At 62.9% G+C, this 16,246-nt stretch overlaps 2 protein-coding genes across 2 annotated transcripts in view; one reads left to right on the top strand and one right to left on the bottom strand.

Annotated features, from left to right (window-relative positions):
- APC2 (APC regulator of Wnt signaling pathway 2) overlaps positions 1-8,389 on the top strand; it is a 24,469-nt gene extending 16,080 nt beyond the window's left edge. Inside the window, 13 exon segments of the mRNA XM_017872988.1 lie at positions 2,399-6,364; positions 6,366-6,496; positions 6,499-6,617; positions 6,619-6,840; positions 6,842-7,009; positions 7,011-7,071; positions 7,074-7,135; positions 7,138-7,215; positions 7,217-7,281; positions 7,283-7,345; positions 7,655-7,709; positions 7,841-7,906; positions 8,216-8,389. Of these exon segments, the coding sequence (XP_017728477.1) occupies positions 2,399-6,364; positions 6,366-6,496; positions 6,499-6,617; positions 6,619-6,840; positions 6,842-7,009; positions 7,011-7,071; positions 7,074-7,135; positions 7,138-7,215; positions 7,217-7,281; positions 7,283-7,345; positions 7,655-7,709; positions 7,841-7,906; positions 8,216-8,389 (5,230 nt within the window).
- A 3,021-nt stretch (positions 8,390-11,410) lies between these two features.
- Positions 11,411-16,246, bottom strand: CUNH19orf25 (chromosome unknown C19orf25 homolog). Its single transcript, XM_017873012.1, has 3 exons — positions 16,164-16,246; positions 15,796-15,927; positions 11,411-12,492 (listed from the first exon to the last, which is right to left on the bottom strand). Exons 2-3 carry the CDS (start codon positions 15,923-15,925, stop codon positions 12,266-12,268), a joined length of 357 nt encoding a protein of 118 aa, XP_017728501.1. The 5' UTR covers positions 15,926-15,927; positions 16,164-16,246; the 3' UTR covers positions 11,411-12,265.

Genomic DNA, 16,246 nt, shown 5'->3' with positions numbered 1-16,246 from the left:
AAAAAAAAAAAAAAAAAAAAAAAAAAAAATTCAGGCAGCCAGGCACGGTGGCTTACGCCTGTAATCCCAGCACTTTGGGAGGCCGAGGCAGGTGGATCACAACGAGGTCAGGAGATTGAGACCATCCTAGCTAACACAGTGTAAACCCCGTCTCTACTAAAAATACAAAGAATTAGCTGTGCGTGGTGGTGGGCACCTGTAGTCCCAGCTACTCGGGAGGCTGAGGCAGGAGAATGGTGTGAACCCAGTAGGTGGAGGTTGCAATGAGCTGAGATCGTGCCACTGCACTCCAGTCCAGGCAACAGAGCAAGATTCTGTCTCAAAAAAAAAAAAAAAAAAAAAAATTACATCAGGCTGGGCTTGGTCCCTCATACCTGGAATCTCAGCACTTTGGGAGGCCGAGGCAGGCGGATCACCTGAGGTCGGGAGTTTGAGACCAGCCTGACCAACATGGAGCAAACCATCTCTACTAAAAATATAAAATTAGGCAGGTGTGGGCCAAGTCACGGTGGCTCACGCCTGTCATCCCACTGGGAGGATTACAAAGTCAGGAGATCCAAATCATCCTGGCTAACACAGTGAAACCCTGTCTCGACTACAAATACAAAAATATTAGCTGGGCATGGGGGCGGGCACCTGTGGTCCCAGCTACTCGGGAGGCTGAGGCAGGAGAATGGCGGGAACCCGGGAGGCGGAGCTTGCAGTGAGCCGAGATCACGCCACTGCACTCCAGCCTGGGGGCAACAAGAGCAAAACTCTGTCTCAAAAAAAGAAAGAAAGGAAAGAAAGAAAAAAACTTTGCTGGGCTTGGCATCTACCTGTAGTTCCAGCTACTGAAGAGGCCGAGGTGGAAGGATCACTTGAGCATAGGAGGTGGAGGCCGTAGTGAGCTGTGATCGCGCTACTGCACTCCAGCGTGGGTGATGGGAGTGAGACCCTGTCTCAAATTTATTTTAAATCATATCAATATAACTGTCTTCATTAAAGTATTTACCAAACAATAAAGAGTACTTATTTATAAAAATAAATATTTTTAATTGAAATACATCCCAAATATGCATGGGATATACTAATACTAAAAATTAACTTATTGGCTGGGCACGGTGGCTTATGCCTGTAATCCCAGCACTTTGGGAAGCCGAGCTGGGCGGATCACCTGAGGTCAGGAGTTTAAGACCAGCCTGGCCAACATGGTGAAACTCCATCTCTACTAAAAGCACAAAAATTAGCCAGGCGGGGTGGTGGACGCCTGTAATCCCAGCTACTTGGGAGGCTGAGGCAGGAGAATTGCTTGAACCCAGGAAGTGGAGGTTGCAGTGCGCCGAGATCATGCCACTGCACTCCAGTCTGGGCAACAGAGCAAGACCCTGTCTCAAAAAACCACAAAACAAACAAAACACAAAAATTAGCCAGACGTGGTGATGGGCGCCTGTAATCCCAGCTACTCAGGAGACTGAGGCAGGAGACTCGCTTGCACCCGGGAGGTGGAGGTTCCAGTGAGCCGAGATCGCACCACTGCACTCCAGCCTGGGCAACAAGAGTGAAACTCCATCTCAGAAAAAAAAAAAAAAATTAAAATAAAATGTTGTTAAATAAGTAACATTAAAATAAAAACATTTATATGTTATGAAAACACAAAGTATTATTTTTACCTGGTCGTCGTGGCTCATGCCTGTGCAATCCCAGCACTTTGGGAGGCTGAGGCGGGAAGACTGCTTGAGCCCAGGAGTTGGAGGCTGCAGTGAGCCATGATTGCACCACTGCACTCCAGGCCGGATGACAGAGCGAGATTCTCAAAAAAAAAAAAATAGATATAGATATAGACAGAATCTAAGTATATCCCAGATATCATATAGTATATATTCATGCTGTTTTTTCTTTTCTTTTTTTTTTTTTTTGGAGATGGAGTCTTGCTCTCTTGCCAGGCTGGAGTGCAGTGGCACTATCTCGGCTCACTGCAACCTCTGCCTCCTGGGTTCAAGCAGTACTCGTGCCTCAGACTCCCGGGTGGCTGGGATTACAGGTGCCTGCCACCACACCCAGCTAATTTTTGTATTTTTAAAAGAGACGGGGTTTCACCATGTTGGCCAGGATGGTCTTGATCTCCTGACCTCAGGTGATCCGCCCCACAAGGCCTCCCAAAGTGCTGGGATTACAGGCGTGAGCCACTGTGCCCAGCCTACTTTTTTTTTAACTCTATCTCAAAAAAATAAAACTACAAAAATTTGCTTTTTGTCTGTCTCATGCAATCTTTGGGACATATACCAAAAATTAGTCTTTCCGAAATCCAAACCTAACCAGATGGGTTCGCTTTTACCTGCCACATCTGGCCTCCCCACCCTTGGGTGACCAGGGGAGGGTACGGGGTGGCCCAGGCTAACCGGCCCTGTGCCCACAGGCAGGTGCTCCGGGATCACAACTGCCTACAGACGCTGTTGCAGCATCTGACCTCGCACAGCCTGACCATCGTGAGCAACGCATGTGGCACACTCTGGAACCTATCGGCCCGCAGCGCGCGAGACCAGGAGCTGCTGTGGGACCTGGGCGCCGTCGGCATGCTACGCAATCTGGTGCACTCCAAACACAAGATGATCGCCATGGGCAGCGCCGCCGCCCTGCGCAACCTGCTGGCCCATCGACCTGCCAAGCACCAGGCGGCCGCCACCGCCGTGTCCCCAGGCAGCTGCGTGCCCAGCCTGTACGTGCGCAAGCAGCGGGCGCTGGAGGCCGAGCTGGACGCACGGCACCTGGCGCAGGCGCTGGAGCACCTGGAGAAGCATCGCCCGCCAGCAGCCGAGGCCACCACCAAGAAGCCGCTGCCGCCCCTGCGACACCTGGACGGCCTGGCCCAAGACTATGCTTCCGATTCTGGCTGCTTTGACGACGACGATGCACCATCATCCCTGGCCGCGGCCGCAGCCACCGGGGAGCCAGCCAGCCCTGCCGCGTTGTCCCTCTTCCTGGGCAGCCCCTTCCTGCAGGGGCAGGCGCTGGCCCGCACCCCGCCCACCCGCCGAGGCGGCAAGGAGGCAGAGAAGGACGCCAGTGGGGAGGCTGCCGTGGCGGCCAAGGCCAAGGCAAAGCTGGCACTTGCAGTGGCGCGCATCGACCAGCTGGTGGAGGACATCTCCGCCCTGCATACCTCGTCCGACGATAGCTTCAGCCTCAGCTCTGGAGACCCGGGACAGGAGGCGCCACGGGAGGGCCGCGCCCAGTCATGCTCCCCATGCCGCGGCCCGGACGCCGGGCGGCGAGAGGCAGGAAGCCGGGCGCACCCGCTGCTGCGGCTCAAGGCGGCCCATGCCAGCCTCTCCAACGACAGCCTCAACAGTGGCAGTGCCAGCGACGGGTACTGCCCACGCGAACACATGCTGCCCTGCCCACTGGCCGCACTGGCTTCGCGCCGCGAGGACCCCAGGTGTGGGCAGCCTCGGCCCAGCCGGCTTGACCTTGACCTGCCGGGTAGCCAGGCCGAGCCGCCGGCCCGTGAAGCCACATCCGCTGACGCCCGCGTGCGTACCATCAAGCTGTCACCTACCTACCAGCACGTGCCACTGCTGGAGGGTGCCTCAAGGGTGGGTGCAGAGCCCCTCGCGGGGCCTGGAACCTCTCCAGGGGCGCGGAAGCAGGCCTGGCTGCCGGCAGACCACCTGAGCAAAGTTCCTGAGAAGCTAGCAGCCGCCCCGCTGTCCGTGGCCAGCAAGGCACTGCAGAAGCTGGTGGCGCAGGAGGGACCGCTCTCCTTGTCCCGATGCAGCTCCCTTTCCTCACTGTCCTCTGCCGGCCGCCCAGGCCCCAGCGAGGGCGGTGACCTGGATGACACTGACTCCTCTCTCGAGGGGCTGGAGGAGGCGGGCCCCGGCGAGGCTGAGCTGGACAGCGTGTGGCGGGCACCCGGGGCCACCTCGCTGCCCGTAGCCATTCCGGCTCCCCGGCGCAACCGAGGCCGGGGCCTGGGGATGGAGGACGCCACTCCGTCCAGCTCCTCAGAGAACTACGTGCAGGAGACACCGCTGGTGCTGAGCCGCTGCAGCTCTGTGAGCTCGCTGGGTAGCTTCGAGAGCCCGTCCATTGCCAGCTCCATCCCCAGTGACCCTTGCAGCGGGCAGGGCAGCGGCACCATCAGCCCTAGCGAACTGCCCGACAGCCCCGGGCAGACCATGCCTCCCAGCCGGAGCAAGACGCCGCCGCTAGCGCCCGCGCCGCAGGGTCCCCCCGAGGCCAGCCAATTCAGCCTGCAGTGGGAGAGCTACGTGAAGCGCTTCCTGGACATCGCCGACTGCCGAGAGCGCTGCCGGCTGCCGTCGGAGCTGGACGCAGGCAGCGTGCGCTTCACCGTGGAGAAGCCGGATGAGAACTTCTCGTGCGCCTCGAGCCTCAGCGCGCTGGCCTTGCACGAGCACTACGTGCAGCAGGACGTGGAGCTGCGGTTGCTGCCCTCGGCCTGCCCAGAGCGCGGCGGGGGCGCAGGGGGCGCTGGCCTCCACTTTGCAGGGCACCGGCGGCGGGAGGAGGGGCCGGCGCCCACGGGTTCTCGCCCCCGCGGTGCCGCGGACCAGGAGTTGGAGCTGCTGCGGGAGTGCCTGGGGACCGCCGTGCCTGCCAGGCTGCGCAAGGTGGCCTCGGCGCTGGTGCCAGGTCGCCGCGCGCTCCCCGTGCCCGTCTACATGTTGGTGCCCGCCCCTGCCCCGGCCCAGGAGGACGACTCCTGCACCGACTCCGCGGAGGGCACGCCAGTCAACTTCTCCAGCGCCGCCTCCCTCAGCGACGAGACACTGCAGGGACCCCCCAGGGACCAGCCCGGGGGACCAGCGGGCAGGCAAAGACCCACCGGGCGCCCCACCTCTGCCAGGCAGGCCGTGGGGCACCGGCACAAAGCGGGAGGCGCCGGCCGCAGCGCGGAGCAGGCTCGGGGCACCGGCAAGAACCGAGCAGGGCTGGAGCTGCCCCTGGGCCGGCCCCCGAGCGCCCCCGCAGACAAGGACGACTCGAAGCCCGGCCGGACCCGTGGGGACGGTGCGCTCCAGTCGCTGTGCCTCACCACGCCCACCGAGGAGGCCGTGTACTGCTTCTACGGCAACGACTCGGACGAGGAGCCCCCGGCAGCTGCGCCCACGCCCACCCACCGGCGCACATCGGCCATCCCCCGCGCTCTTACCCGCGAGCGCCTGCAGGGCCGGAAGGAGGTCCCTGCCCCGTCCAAGGCCACACCATCCACCCCGCCGCCCGCCCGGGCCCAGCCCAGCCTCATTGCTGACGAGACCCCGCCGTGCTACTCCCTGAGCTCCTCCGCCAGCTCCCTCAGCGAGCCCGAGCCCCCGGAGCCGCCCTCCGTCAGTCCACGAGGCCGGGAGCCCGCGGTCACCAAGGACCCGGGCCCGGGAGGCGGACGCGACAGCTCGCCCAGCCCGCGGGCCGCGGAGGAGCTTCTGCAGCGGTGCATCAGCTCGGCCCTGCCCAGGCGCCGGCCCCCTGTGTCCAGCCTGCGGCGCCGCAAGCCCCGAGCCACCCGGCTGGATGAGCGGCCTGCGGAGGGGTCCCGGGAGCACGGCGAGGAGGCAGCGGGCTCAGACCGGGCCTCTGACCTGGACAGCGTGGAGTGGCGCGCCATCCAGGAGGGCGCCAACTCCATCGTCACGTGGCTGCACCAGGCAGCAGCTGCCACACGCGAGCCCTCGTCCGAGTCCGACTCCATCCTGTCCTTTGTATCCGGGCTGTCGGTAGGGTCTACCCTACAGCCCCCCAAACACAGGAAGGGACGACAGGCGGGGGGCGAAATGGGCAGTGCCCGGCGGCCAGAGAAACGGGGCGCAGCCTCGGCCAAGACGAGCGGGAGCCCCCGTTCCCCTGCAGGCCCGGAGAAGCCACGTGGCACACAGAAGACCACGCCCGGGGTGCCAGCTGTGCTCCGGGGACGAACAGTAATCTATGTGCCCAGCCCGGCACCTCGTGCCCAGCCCAAAGGGACCCCCGGCCCCCGCGTCACACCGCGGAAGGTGGCGCCCCCTTGCCTGGCACAGTCCGCAGCTCCAGCCAAAGTCCCCAGCTCCGGACAGCAGCGGTCGCGGAGCCTACACCGGCCTGGGAAGACCTCGGAGCTGGCGGCGCTGAGCCAGCCCCCCAGGAGCGCTACACCGCCCGCCCGCCTCGCCAAGACCCCCTCCTCCAGCTCCTCCCAGACCTCGCCCGCCTCCCAGCCCCTGCCCAGAAAGCGCCCCCCGGTCACCCAGGCTGCAGGGCCCCTGCCCGGCCCCGGGGCCTCCCCAGTGCCCAAGACGCCGGCGCGCACCCTTCTGGCGAAGCAGCACAAGACGCAGAGGTCGCCCGTGCGGATCCCGTTCATGCAGAAGCCGGCCCGGCGGGGCCGCCCCCGCTGGCTCGGCAGTCCCGGAGGCCCGCCCCAGGGGCGGGCGGACCGAGGCTGGCCCGGGGGCGCCGCGGGTTGGCCGCCCTGGGCTGGTGCGCGTGGCCTTCGGCCCTCTCCAGCGCAGCGAGTCCTCGACCGCTCAGGCTTCCGGCGACAGCTGACCTTCATCAAGGAGTCACCGGGGCTTGCGCCGCCGACCCGCTCCGGGCTATCCTCGGCCGAGTCGCGGCCTCTGCCCCCCCAGGCCACCCTCGCCCCGTCGCGGCCGCCCGCCGCTGCCCGCGCGTCATTCCTCTGCCTCCTCGCGCTGCGGAAGAGCTCCGAGCGGCACCCCCGCAGGCCCCGCCCGGCGCGGCCCCCGCGGCCGACCCGGCCCCGGCGAGCGCCCTGCCGCGCACCAGCCTCCGAGAGGCCCGTTCCCGGCCTGCCCGTTGCGCGCGCCTGCGCCGGCCGAGCGCGTCAAGCGCTACGCGTTCGCTGCCGCACATCAGCGATGGCCCGAGACCCGACAGCGCCGCTCCGGCCTGCCCCACCCAGGCGGACGCCGCGCGCCGCAGCAGCGACGGAGAGCCCCCCGCCGCCGTCAGAGTGGCTGCCCGCCGGGCCACGACGTGGCGGCGCATCCGAGACGAAGACGTGCCGCCACATCCTGCGCAGCACGCTGGCCCGCACGGCCCTGCCACTGCGGGGCTCCACGCCCGAGGACGCCCGGCCGGCCCCCGGCCGCGCAGACCAGCGACGCTGCTGGTCCAGGACGAGGAGGTCGGCCTGCCCCCAAGACCAACTCCAGCACGTCCCCGAGGCCTGGAGAGCAGGAGCCCCCCGGGCTGGGCCAGCTCTCCCTCCTTTTGCAGCGACGTGGACGGGCCCAGCCTCTCCAAGGCTCCCATCTCCGCACCCTTCGTGCAAGAGGCCTGGGGTCGCCGTGGGGGGGCTTCCGGCCGCCGGCAACGGCTCCCCCAGCCGCTCGGGCCCGAAGTACCCCCTTCAACTATGTGCCCAGCCCATGGTGGTCGCACCAACCACCGGACTCGCCGCGGAGAAAGCCCCGGGCCCACCTCCTCCGCTATTTTCCTGGAATAGTGGCCTAGGCGCCTCTGGAACGTTCTCTCCCTGTTCTGCGGCCGGTGTGTCCCTAGGCCTGCGCTGTAGATGTTCTTCCGTAGGTCGCCCCAGGGCCTCTGCCCCACCCGAGGCCCCCTACCCTCATGGAGGCCCCCCGCCCAGCTGCCATGTGTGTGTTCCTTGCGTTTCACGTTGTTCTTGCCTCTGTATTGCGGGGGTCAGGAGGAAACAGGGCGCGGCGCTGGGCCTCAAGTCCCGGCACGTGGAGCCCGGCTGCGTAAGGGGCGCCCGGCCCAGCCTGAGCGCCCGGCCTTCCCCTGTTCGGGAGGGCCGCCTGCCTGACCCCGGGCGAGGGGAGGCGGCCAGCCCTTCGGTCCGGTTCGCTCTGGGGTTCCCGCTGCTTCGCAGGGGGCCAGCCGCTGGGCCCGCCGCTGCGCAGGGGCAGCGCTGGGGAGGGGACGGCGCCCGCCGCAGGTGCGGCGAGGCTTGGGGAGGGCGGCGCCACGGCGGGCCTGCCAGCTGGGGGCCTCCGCGGCGCGCAGGGGCGAAGCCTGTAATCACGGCAGTCGCGGGTAATTCGCTAATGAGGGCTTTGCAGGGTTTGTTTTCCTTCTCAGCCCCAGCTGTGGGAGTGCGAGGTGGGGGTGTGGCCGATCCCCGGCAGGAAGCCCCGCCCAGACGGTGTTCAGGGAACCCGGAGCCCAAGCGCTCCGGCGGAGCCCAAAAGGGTGGGAGGGGCAGGGGCCAACGGATCCCCCTACCTGCTGCACCCCTTGGCGGAAGACTGGAAGGCAGCGGGCTGCGCACGATGGGACCCTGGTGCAGACACCGGGCCGGCTGACATTTGGACCCCAGCCCAGAGATGCTGGCTACCAGCTGGGGCGACCCCAAGGGTCGCTGGAGTCAGGATCGGCCCGGCCCAGCCGCGGCAGGCGAGGTCAATGGAAAGAAGACTGAGGGGAGTCCCGGCAGTGAGCCCGAGGGTCTGGGACCTGGAGGCCGCCATGGCCTCTCCCCAGCGGAGCCGGCACATTACGGAGACCATCACATGTGGGCGTGGTCAGTGCCCAGGACTGCACTGCTGCTGATCTTGTCCCTTTTCAATTCCCTTCTGGTTCATGACGTGCTAGACCCTAAGACTCTAGAGACAGCACAGCTGGGGCAGGGACAGCTAGGACCCAGCCTTGCCTTCCACTCGGGGCGCTGGAGGAGGCCGGAGGTCCGGGGGCCTTCCAGCAGGCGAACGCAGGGCTGGGGAATACTTAGTGCCAGATGAGGTGAAAGCTGACAGAGGGGCCTGGGGGGCTTGGCTGCCTCATCCCCTGGCCGGGGAGGATGGGAGCTGGGTCTCCTGCGTGGGGTGGGACTCGCAGAGGCCGGGGCTCTGGGACTGGGGCAACGCCTCATCCTGCAGAGGGAGCCGACGACCTCTTTTCTGCAGAATCCCAGCTCGGGCAGGTGCTGCCTTCACACACGAATCTGCCCAGGCGGACGGCACACACTCACTGCCCAATGTGCCTTCTCTGGGAGGAGAGAAGCGGGGTTTGAGGGTTGGGTGGGTGGAGCTCAGAAGGAAACTCCAGCCCCATCACGGACACCACCATCCCTCCCGTCCTGTCCCCAGCGTGTGCAAGGCCAGCCTTTCTGGCAGAAGGAGCTGTCCTCAACTCAGGGTCACTGTGAGAGAAGCTGACCCTAGCCCCCACCCCCAGTTAACGCTGCTGCTTCTCTGAATGCATGTCATGTTGCACCCCATGCTCTGGACCCGCGCCCTGCAGGATGAGGAGCTCCAGGCAAGACGTCTCCAAGCCACCAAGGCGCACCACCCAGCAGGTGCTGGAGGTGCCCAATGCTCCCTCCTAGGACCTCGCAGCCAGGCGAGGCTGTCAGGTTGTTTCGGCGGAAGAGGGGGTCATGGGTGGCTGAGCAGAGAGTGGGGAGAATGCAGGCTGAGTGGGGCGATCTCCTGCCTGCCAGGAGCCCCCTTCCAGGACCCAGCGGGGATCTCACACTTGCCGTCCCCATCCATGGCCTGAGGGGGAGCCTGGTGGTCTCTTCCGAGCTTTTGGACTTGGGGATGCCAAACACGTGCTCACCCTCATGCTCGCCCTGGCCAGCTGCACCTCTAATCGTCAAGGGGTAGGGCGCAGACAGCCACTAGGTCGCTGGTGACGGGGCCAGGGTTGTGCAGGAAGGAGGTGCAGCACTGCCTTCCAGACACGGTAAGTCTCTGGGCGGCGCTCTCCCGGCTCCCTGCCTCTGTTTCCCCATGTGGGCCGTGGGGAACTCCCAGAGCTACCTCTGGGGGGAGCATGGTGGCAGCGATGATGGGGAGACACCTGGTGCTGCTCACAGAACTTGGGTCTGGCCGGCCCCTGCCCCTGCCCGTGCTGCCTTGCCCAGTAGCAGGGAGTGGAACCTGGCCACCGGCCCCGCCCCCCACCCCGAGTCCCAAGCTCACTTTCGCCTTCTCCATCCCCTGCCGCAGGGGCCACAACCACACCTCACTGCCCAGTCCAGCTGTCTCCAGGAGGGGACAGGCAGTTGGTGGCCTCTGGACAATTGACTCAAGGTACGCCCACCGCAAGGCCTCCCCCCAGTGCGGCCCCTGCCTGGCCACCGGCCTCGCTGCACCAGGGCGACAAGGGATCGTCTGCCCTGACACTCCAGGGCCAGAGTCCTAAGGAACTGAAGGTCTGAGGACGCAGGGAGGGTGGAAGTGTCCTGAGGCTGATGGACAGTGACTGCCACTGGCCCCCAAGACCACCACACGTGGGTGCTGAACTCGGGCTGCCGTGCCCACTGGCGTGGTCCTCCCGAGCTCTGACAGCATTACCTCACCCCGCCCCATCTGTTGCCCCGGTCCAGCCCTGACAACGCACGCCTGGTCTGTCTCGGATTCCCCTAGCTGCCACCCCACGTTTCTGTACCGGGTCTCTTGAGTGTTAAACGAATGTGTAAATAGTAACACCCTGTCCTCCCCTAAATGTAAAGCCATCTGTCCGGCGTAAGGACACCGTCAGCTGTCCGACTCCCGCGCACATTTAATAAACTGAGCTGTTGAATTGCCTGCTGCCATCACCTGTTCCTCAAATGGGCTGCGGGCGGGGCGGGTTCATTGATATGTGCTGCGGCAGATTTGCTGAGGAGACCCCCCAGGTTAGATCCCTGGAAGCAGAGCCAGAAAACAAACTGGGGGCACAGGGTTTACTTGGGGGCACCCCACCCAGATGGGCAGGGGAGGTACCGGGTGAGGCCAGGAGTCTCCCCCGGGTCCCGAGGGAGGGCGGGCTCCAGGGGGTCCAACCTGGGTGTTGGTACCTGGGCCAGTTATTACGGCAGGCCCCAGTGTGGGGCAGGAGGCATCCATGAGCAACTAAGAGCTGGGACGGCCCCATGTCAAAGTCACTTCAGGGAGCATAGCCCTGGCCCAGCGCGGGGAGAGGAAAGCTTTGACTGCAAGCAGCAGAGAAGTGCAGGGCGGCAAGGGATGGCAGGAGCTGCCCCTTCCCACCTTCCACCCTGAGATGCTGCCGGGACACCCCTTGGCCAGGTGAGCAGCCTCAGAAGAGTGACCAGTGAGAAGTCCCAGGGCCCAGGCTGGCTAGCCAAGTCCCTGTTTCTGGATGAGGCGCCTCCCAGGCTGTATGTGGCAGGCCCCCTTTCTTCGGGGAATAAGAAACATCTTCCACATTCCAGAAACAAAGCTGGCTGTGGATCTGGAGAGACGGCGAGGCAGCCCCAGGTCTCTGAGTCAGGCAGACAGTCCCTGTACACAGGGACAGGCAGGACTGAGCAGGGTTCTGGCTGTGGGTCTGGACAGAGTGCAAGGCAGCCCCAGGTCTCTGAGTCAGGCATGTGGTCCCTGCACGCGGTGCTGGGCAGGACTGAGCAGGGTTCCCAGGGCCCCCGGTACTCATCCCTCCCCAGCTTCCAGGGCCCCGGGAAGGGGCCACTCACAGAGGCACCAATCAGACCGCCAGACACACACCAAGGGGTTTATGTTCAGAGCCCAGCCTCTGGGCCGCCTTGCCCAGGTTTCCACTCAAGTTGATCTCTAGGATGAAAAGCCCTTGGCAAGACCCTCCGCCGCTCTAATGCCCCTTCCCTCAGGGCCAGAACCCGCAGGGAATCAGGCCCAGGACCTGCTCCGGCCAGAGGGTGGTTGTGAGGGCCAGGACACCCTGGGCTCCTGGCCGGTGACTCACAGCAGTCCTCCAGCAAGGGCAGTGGCTGGGAGACACCCGTGCCGTGGAGCTGGGCCCAGCCTGGCCGGGTCTCAGGGCTGCTTGAGTGACCCCAGCAGCCCAAGGTCGTTGTGAAGATCAACGTGGCTCATGGGAGGAGCCCAGAGCCCGGAAGGAAGTGGGGTCAGGGGCTCGTGCTGGCCTTCGGGCTGCTCTGACATCGGGTGGGCACCCGCTGGATGGAATCACAGTTAACACCTCGATCCCCGACACCTGGACTCAGAAGTGGACAGGCGAGTGCCTGCCCCGGGGAAGAAGGAGGTGGCGTCTGCTCCCAGGAGCCCCACCACAGAGCATGGCCACCGTGAGCAGAGGGTGAATCGCAGTAGAGCAGTAAGGTCCCTATCCTCTTCCAAACCCCAGTGGGCCCTCAGGTCACGCAGGACAGAGCCAGCTGGGTGGGTCCCACCAACTTGGCATGAATGGGACGACGGATGAACCGCAGCCCCAGCGTCAGGAGGGGCTTCTGCGTCAGACACCCACACAGGCTGGGACCCCGTGAATGCGTCTGGGGCCGATGGACCCCTAGGGAAAGCCCGGGCGCAGGCCACCTCGTGCGCTGCCCAGGCCTGCAGACCCCGAGAGGTCAGCCTGACGAGGCAGCCTCTGCCGTCGGTAGTGCTGCCTGCTTCATCTGGGCCACCTCTCGCTCCAGGTCCTCACCAGCTCGCCGCAGGAGCTCACACCTCTGCCTCAGTGCATCGCCCGCTTGCTGCAGCCGCTGGTTGGCAGCCACGTAGGCCCGGCTCTGCTGGTAGAGCTGCTCTCCTGGGGCCTCTGCATCCTCCATCATCCTGAAGGGAACTGGGGGGTCTGGGATAGAACACAGCAGCATCACTGCCTGCTGACCAGGGAACCCCGGAGGGCATCCTCCTGGGCACACCTCATTACCGCCCCCAAAGGGCAGAGTTCCCTGCAGTCCCAGTGCGAGCTGCCGGCCAGGGTCTTTTTAAGATGACGAAAGCGGCCAGTTGTGGTGGCTCACACCTGTAATCCCAACACTTTGGGAGACCGAGGCGGGAGGAACACTTGAGCCCAGGAGTTAGAGACCAGCCTGGACAACATAGTGAGATCTCCATCTCTCCCAAAAAATACAAATACAAAAATTAGCTGGGCATGGTAGCATGCACCTGTGGTCCCTACTTCTCTGGAGGCAGAGGTGGGAGGATTGCTTGAGCCTGGGAGGCTGAGGCCACAGTAAGCTGTGATCGTGCCATGGCACTCCAGCCTGGGTGACAGGATCTCATTAGATCCTATCTCATTAAATAAATAAATAAATAAACAAATAAATAAATAAATATCAAATAATGGAGGCTTCCTGGCCCACCAGCTGGGAGAGGCACAGTGGCTGGGTGGCAGGAGGGGCTTCCAGCTCTAGGCTACCCACCTTAGCAAAGCATGTGACCAGAGGGATCGGGTCACAGAAAGAGCTGAGCCTGGCCAGCAGTGGCCCTCCTGGGGGTGGGGCTTCCGTTCCTGCAAAAGCTGTGGCACCCACCCAGATGGGCTCCACTGAGCCAGCCTGGCTCTCACTCCTGCTCTCACTGGAAGCCAGAGACGCAACAAGCCCGCCACTGAAGACCTCTCCAGGGGCCGTGCAACCTCATGGAGCCCACACGTAGTGAGGTGGGGGGGCAAAGGTGAGAGGTGGGCACTCACGTCCTGGGGACTCCCGCATACGGCGGAAACCATGTAAGGCTCCTTGCTCCCCAAAGTATGCAAGCGCAGTGCAGCAGAGCTCAGAAGCACAGACTTTTTTTTTTTTTTTTTTGAGACAGAGTCTCGCTCTGTCGCCCCGGCTGGAGTGCAGTGGCCGGATCTCAGTTCACTGCAAGCTCCGCCCCCCAGGTTCACGCCATTCTCCTGCCTCAGCCTCCCGAGTAGCTGGGACTACAGGCACCCACCATCTCGCCCCGGCTAGTTTTTTGTATTTTTTAGTAGAGACGGGGTTTCACCGTGTTAGCCAGGATGATCTCGATCTCCTGACCTCGTGATCCGCCCGTCTCGGCCTCCCAAAGTGCTGGGATTACAGGCTTGAGCCACCGCGCCCGGCCGCACAGACTTCTTAAAGGTCACTCAGAGAAGCGTCAGGATCTCCTCAGCTCTGGCCTGCCCCTCGGCAGTGTGGTCTCACAATGATGAAGGCTGCACGTGCCACACAAGCCTGGGCTGATCAAATCACCGGTCACCTCCTGCTTTAGCAACAGGGTAGGAAAGGCCGGGCAGTGCCTGGATGAAGGCAGGCCAGAACAGGAGGCCCCTCTATCTTCTATGAGTCCCCCGCCCCTGGCACAGCGTGCCTCAGTTTCCCCACACTCAACGGCCATGGACCTGAGCCCATGATGCTGAAACCATGGCCCCTGCACCCTCAGATGACCCAACTGCATGCTGGGAATAAACACAACTCAGGCACCTTGACCGGTACCGGCCAACGGAACCTTCCAGATGATGCGCACACCCTCCAACGCTGGTCCACACCAGCCACCAGCCATGAGAGGCTCCTGAGCACTTAAAATATGCCTAAATGGAAAAAGTCACCCGATTTTTCTTTCCTTTTTTCTTTTTCAGAGACAGGGTCTCGCTGTCACTCAGGCTGGAGCCTCCAACTCCTGGGCAGAAGCAATCCTCCTGCCTCAGCCTCCTGAGTAGCTAAGATCACAGGTGCACGCCACCACACCCAGTTAATCTGTGTCTTTTTGGTAGAGATGGTTTTCACTATGTTACCCAGGCTGGTCTTGAACTCCTGGCCTCAAGTCATCCTCTTGCCTCAGCCTCCCAAAGTGCTGGGATTACAGGCATGTGTCACAGCACCTGGCCCAAGAATTTTCTAATATTACTTTTTTTAAACGTTCCCATAGAAATTCACAGTTTCTATCGTTCCACATGACTCATTTTCTTTGTTTCTCTTTTCTTTTTTTCTTTTTTCTTTTTTATTTTTTGAGACGGAGTCTCGCTCTGTCGCCCAGGCTGGAGTGCAGTGGCCGGATCTCAGCTCACTGCAAGCTCCGCCTCCCGGGTTCACGCCATTCTCCTGCCTCAGCCTCCCGAGTAGCTGGGACTACAGGCGCCCGCCACCTCACCCGGCTAGTTTTTTGTATTTTTTAGTAGAGACGGGGTTTCACCATGTTAGCCAGGATGGTCTCGATCTCCTGACCTCATGATCCGCCCGCCTCGGCCTCCCAAAGTGCTGGGATTACAGGCTTGAGCCACCGCCCCGGGCCTTTTCTCTTTTTTTGAGACTGAGTCTTGCTCTGCTGCCCAGGCTGGAATACAGTGGCACAATCTCAGCTCACTGCAACCTCTGCCTCCCGGGTTCAAGTGATTCCCCTGCCTCAGCCTCCTGAGTGGCTGGGATTACACGCCCACACCACCATGCCCAGCTAATTTTTGTATTGTTAGTAGAGAGGAGGTTCCACCATGTTGGCCAGGTTGGTGTCGAACCTCTGACCTCAAGTGATCCAGCCGCCTCGGCCTCCCAAAGTGCTGGGATTACAGGCGTGAGCCACCCTGCCAGTCACTTACTTATTTTTGAGACACAGTCTGGCTGTGTTGCTCAGGCTGGATCCTGCCACTTTAGCCTCCAAGAAGCTGAGGCTACAAGTGTCCAACACTACACTAATTTTTTTTTTTTTTTTTTTTGAGATGGAGTCTCCCACTGTAGCCTGGGCTGGAGTGCAGTGGAGCGATCTCTGTTCACTGCAAACTCCGCCTCCCGGGTTCAAGCGATTCTCCTGCCTCAGCCTCCCGAGTAGCTGGGATTACAGGCGCCTGCCACTATGCCCAGCTAACATTTTTTTCTTTTTTTGCATTTTTAGCAGAGACGAGGTTTCACCATGTTGGCCAGGCTGGTCTCGAACTCCTGGGCTCAAGCGATCCTCCCGCCTCGTCCTCCGAAAGTGCTGGGCTTACAGACCTGAACCACAGCGCCCGGCCTCCTCCCTTGCCTGAAGAACCCTCTTCAGAGGAGGAGAGGGAGGCTAGGAAAGGATACGGACCGTGCCCATGTTACTGAGATTCCCAGGGCGTGGGGTCAGGAGTTAGGGGTGTGCTTCTCTCCCGCCCCGCTTGCTGTCGGGGTCTCAGGTCCGCCTTTCCCCGGGACAGGTCTCCCCCTACCTTCCGGGGCCAGGGTGGTGAACACTGGGTCCTCTGCCGGCGCCCCTCGCACATCCTCCAGGATCTGCTCCACCGTAGGGGGCGCTGGGCGGGTGGGCAGCAGCACGCGCTTCTTGGTCTTGGAGCCCATCTCTGCAGGCGGGGAAGGGAGCGCTGACCCGGGCGTCCACCTCTCCGCCTTTGCCCGGGCCGCTCCTCCCGCCCAGCGAACTCGTAGGAAGCTCGCCCTGTCCCGCCCCTCTGGGTTCTCCCCAGGCCCTGACCCTCCCTCCGCCCAACAACATGGTGGGCAAGGCTTCAGGGTCTGGCTTAACCTCTGCCTCAGTTTCCCCGCGGTAACCCCAGTCACCAGCCTCTCCCCCACCTACCTGGGCTCGGAACCCGAACCCCGAGTGTCGGCGATGCAGCCACCTCCGCTTCCGGTCGGAGCACCGCCCCGTCCCCCGACAGG

Source organism: Rhinopithecus bieti, unplaced genomic scaffold (assembly GCF_001698545.2).
Source record: "Rhinopithecus bieti isolate Rb0 unplaced genomic scaffold, ASM169854v2 scaffold_7901, whole genome shotgun sequence".
Taxonomy (NCBI): domain Eukaryota; kingdom Metazoa; phylum Chordata; class Mammalia; order Primates; family Cercopithecidae; genus Rhinopithecus; species Rhinopithecus bieti.
Note: the sequence above shows the minus strand (reverse complement) of the source record. Positions and strands in the feature narration are given on the sequence as shown.

What these genes read in the sequence shown, in the direction of transcription:
- CUNH19orf25 (XM_017873012.1), bottom strand. Translation starts at nt 15,925, where the DNA reads ATGGGCTCCAAGACCAAGAAGCGCGTGCTGCTGCCCACCCGCCCAGCG. An exon ending in CACCACCCTGGCCCCGGAAG is followed by an intron (nt 12,493 to 15,795) that starts GTAGGGGGAGAC and finishes GTTCTATCCCAG; the next exon opens with ACCCCCCAGTTCCCTTCAGG.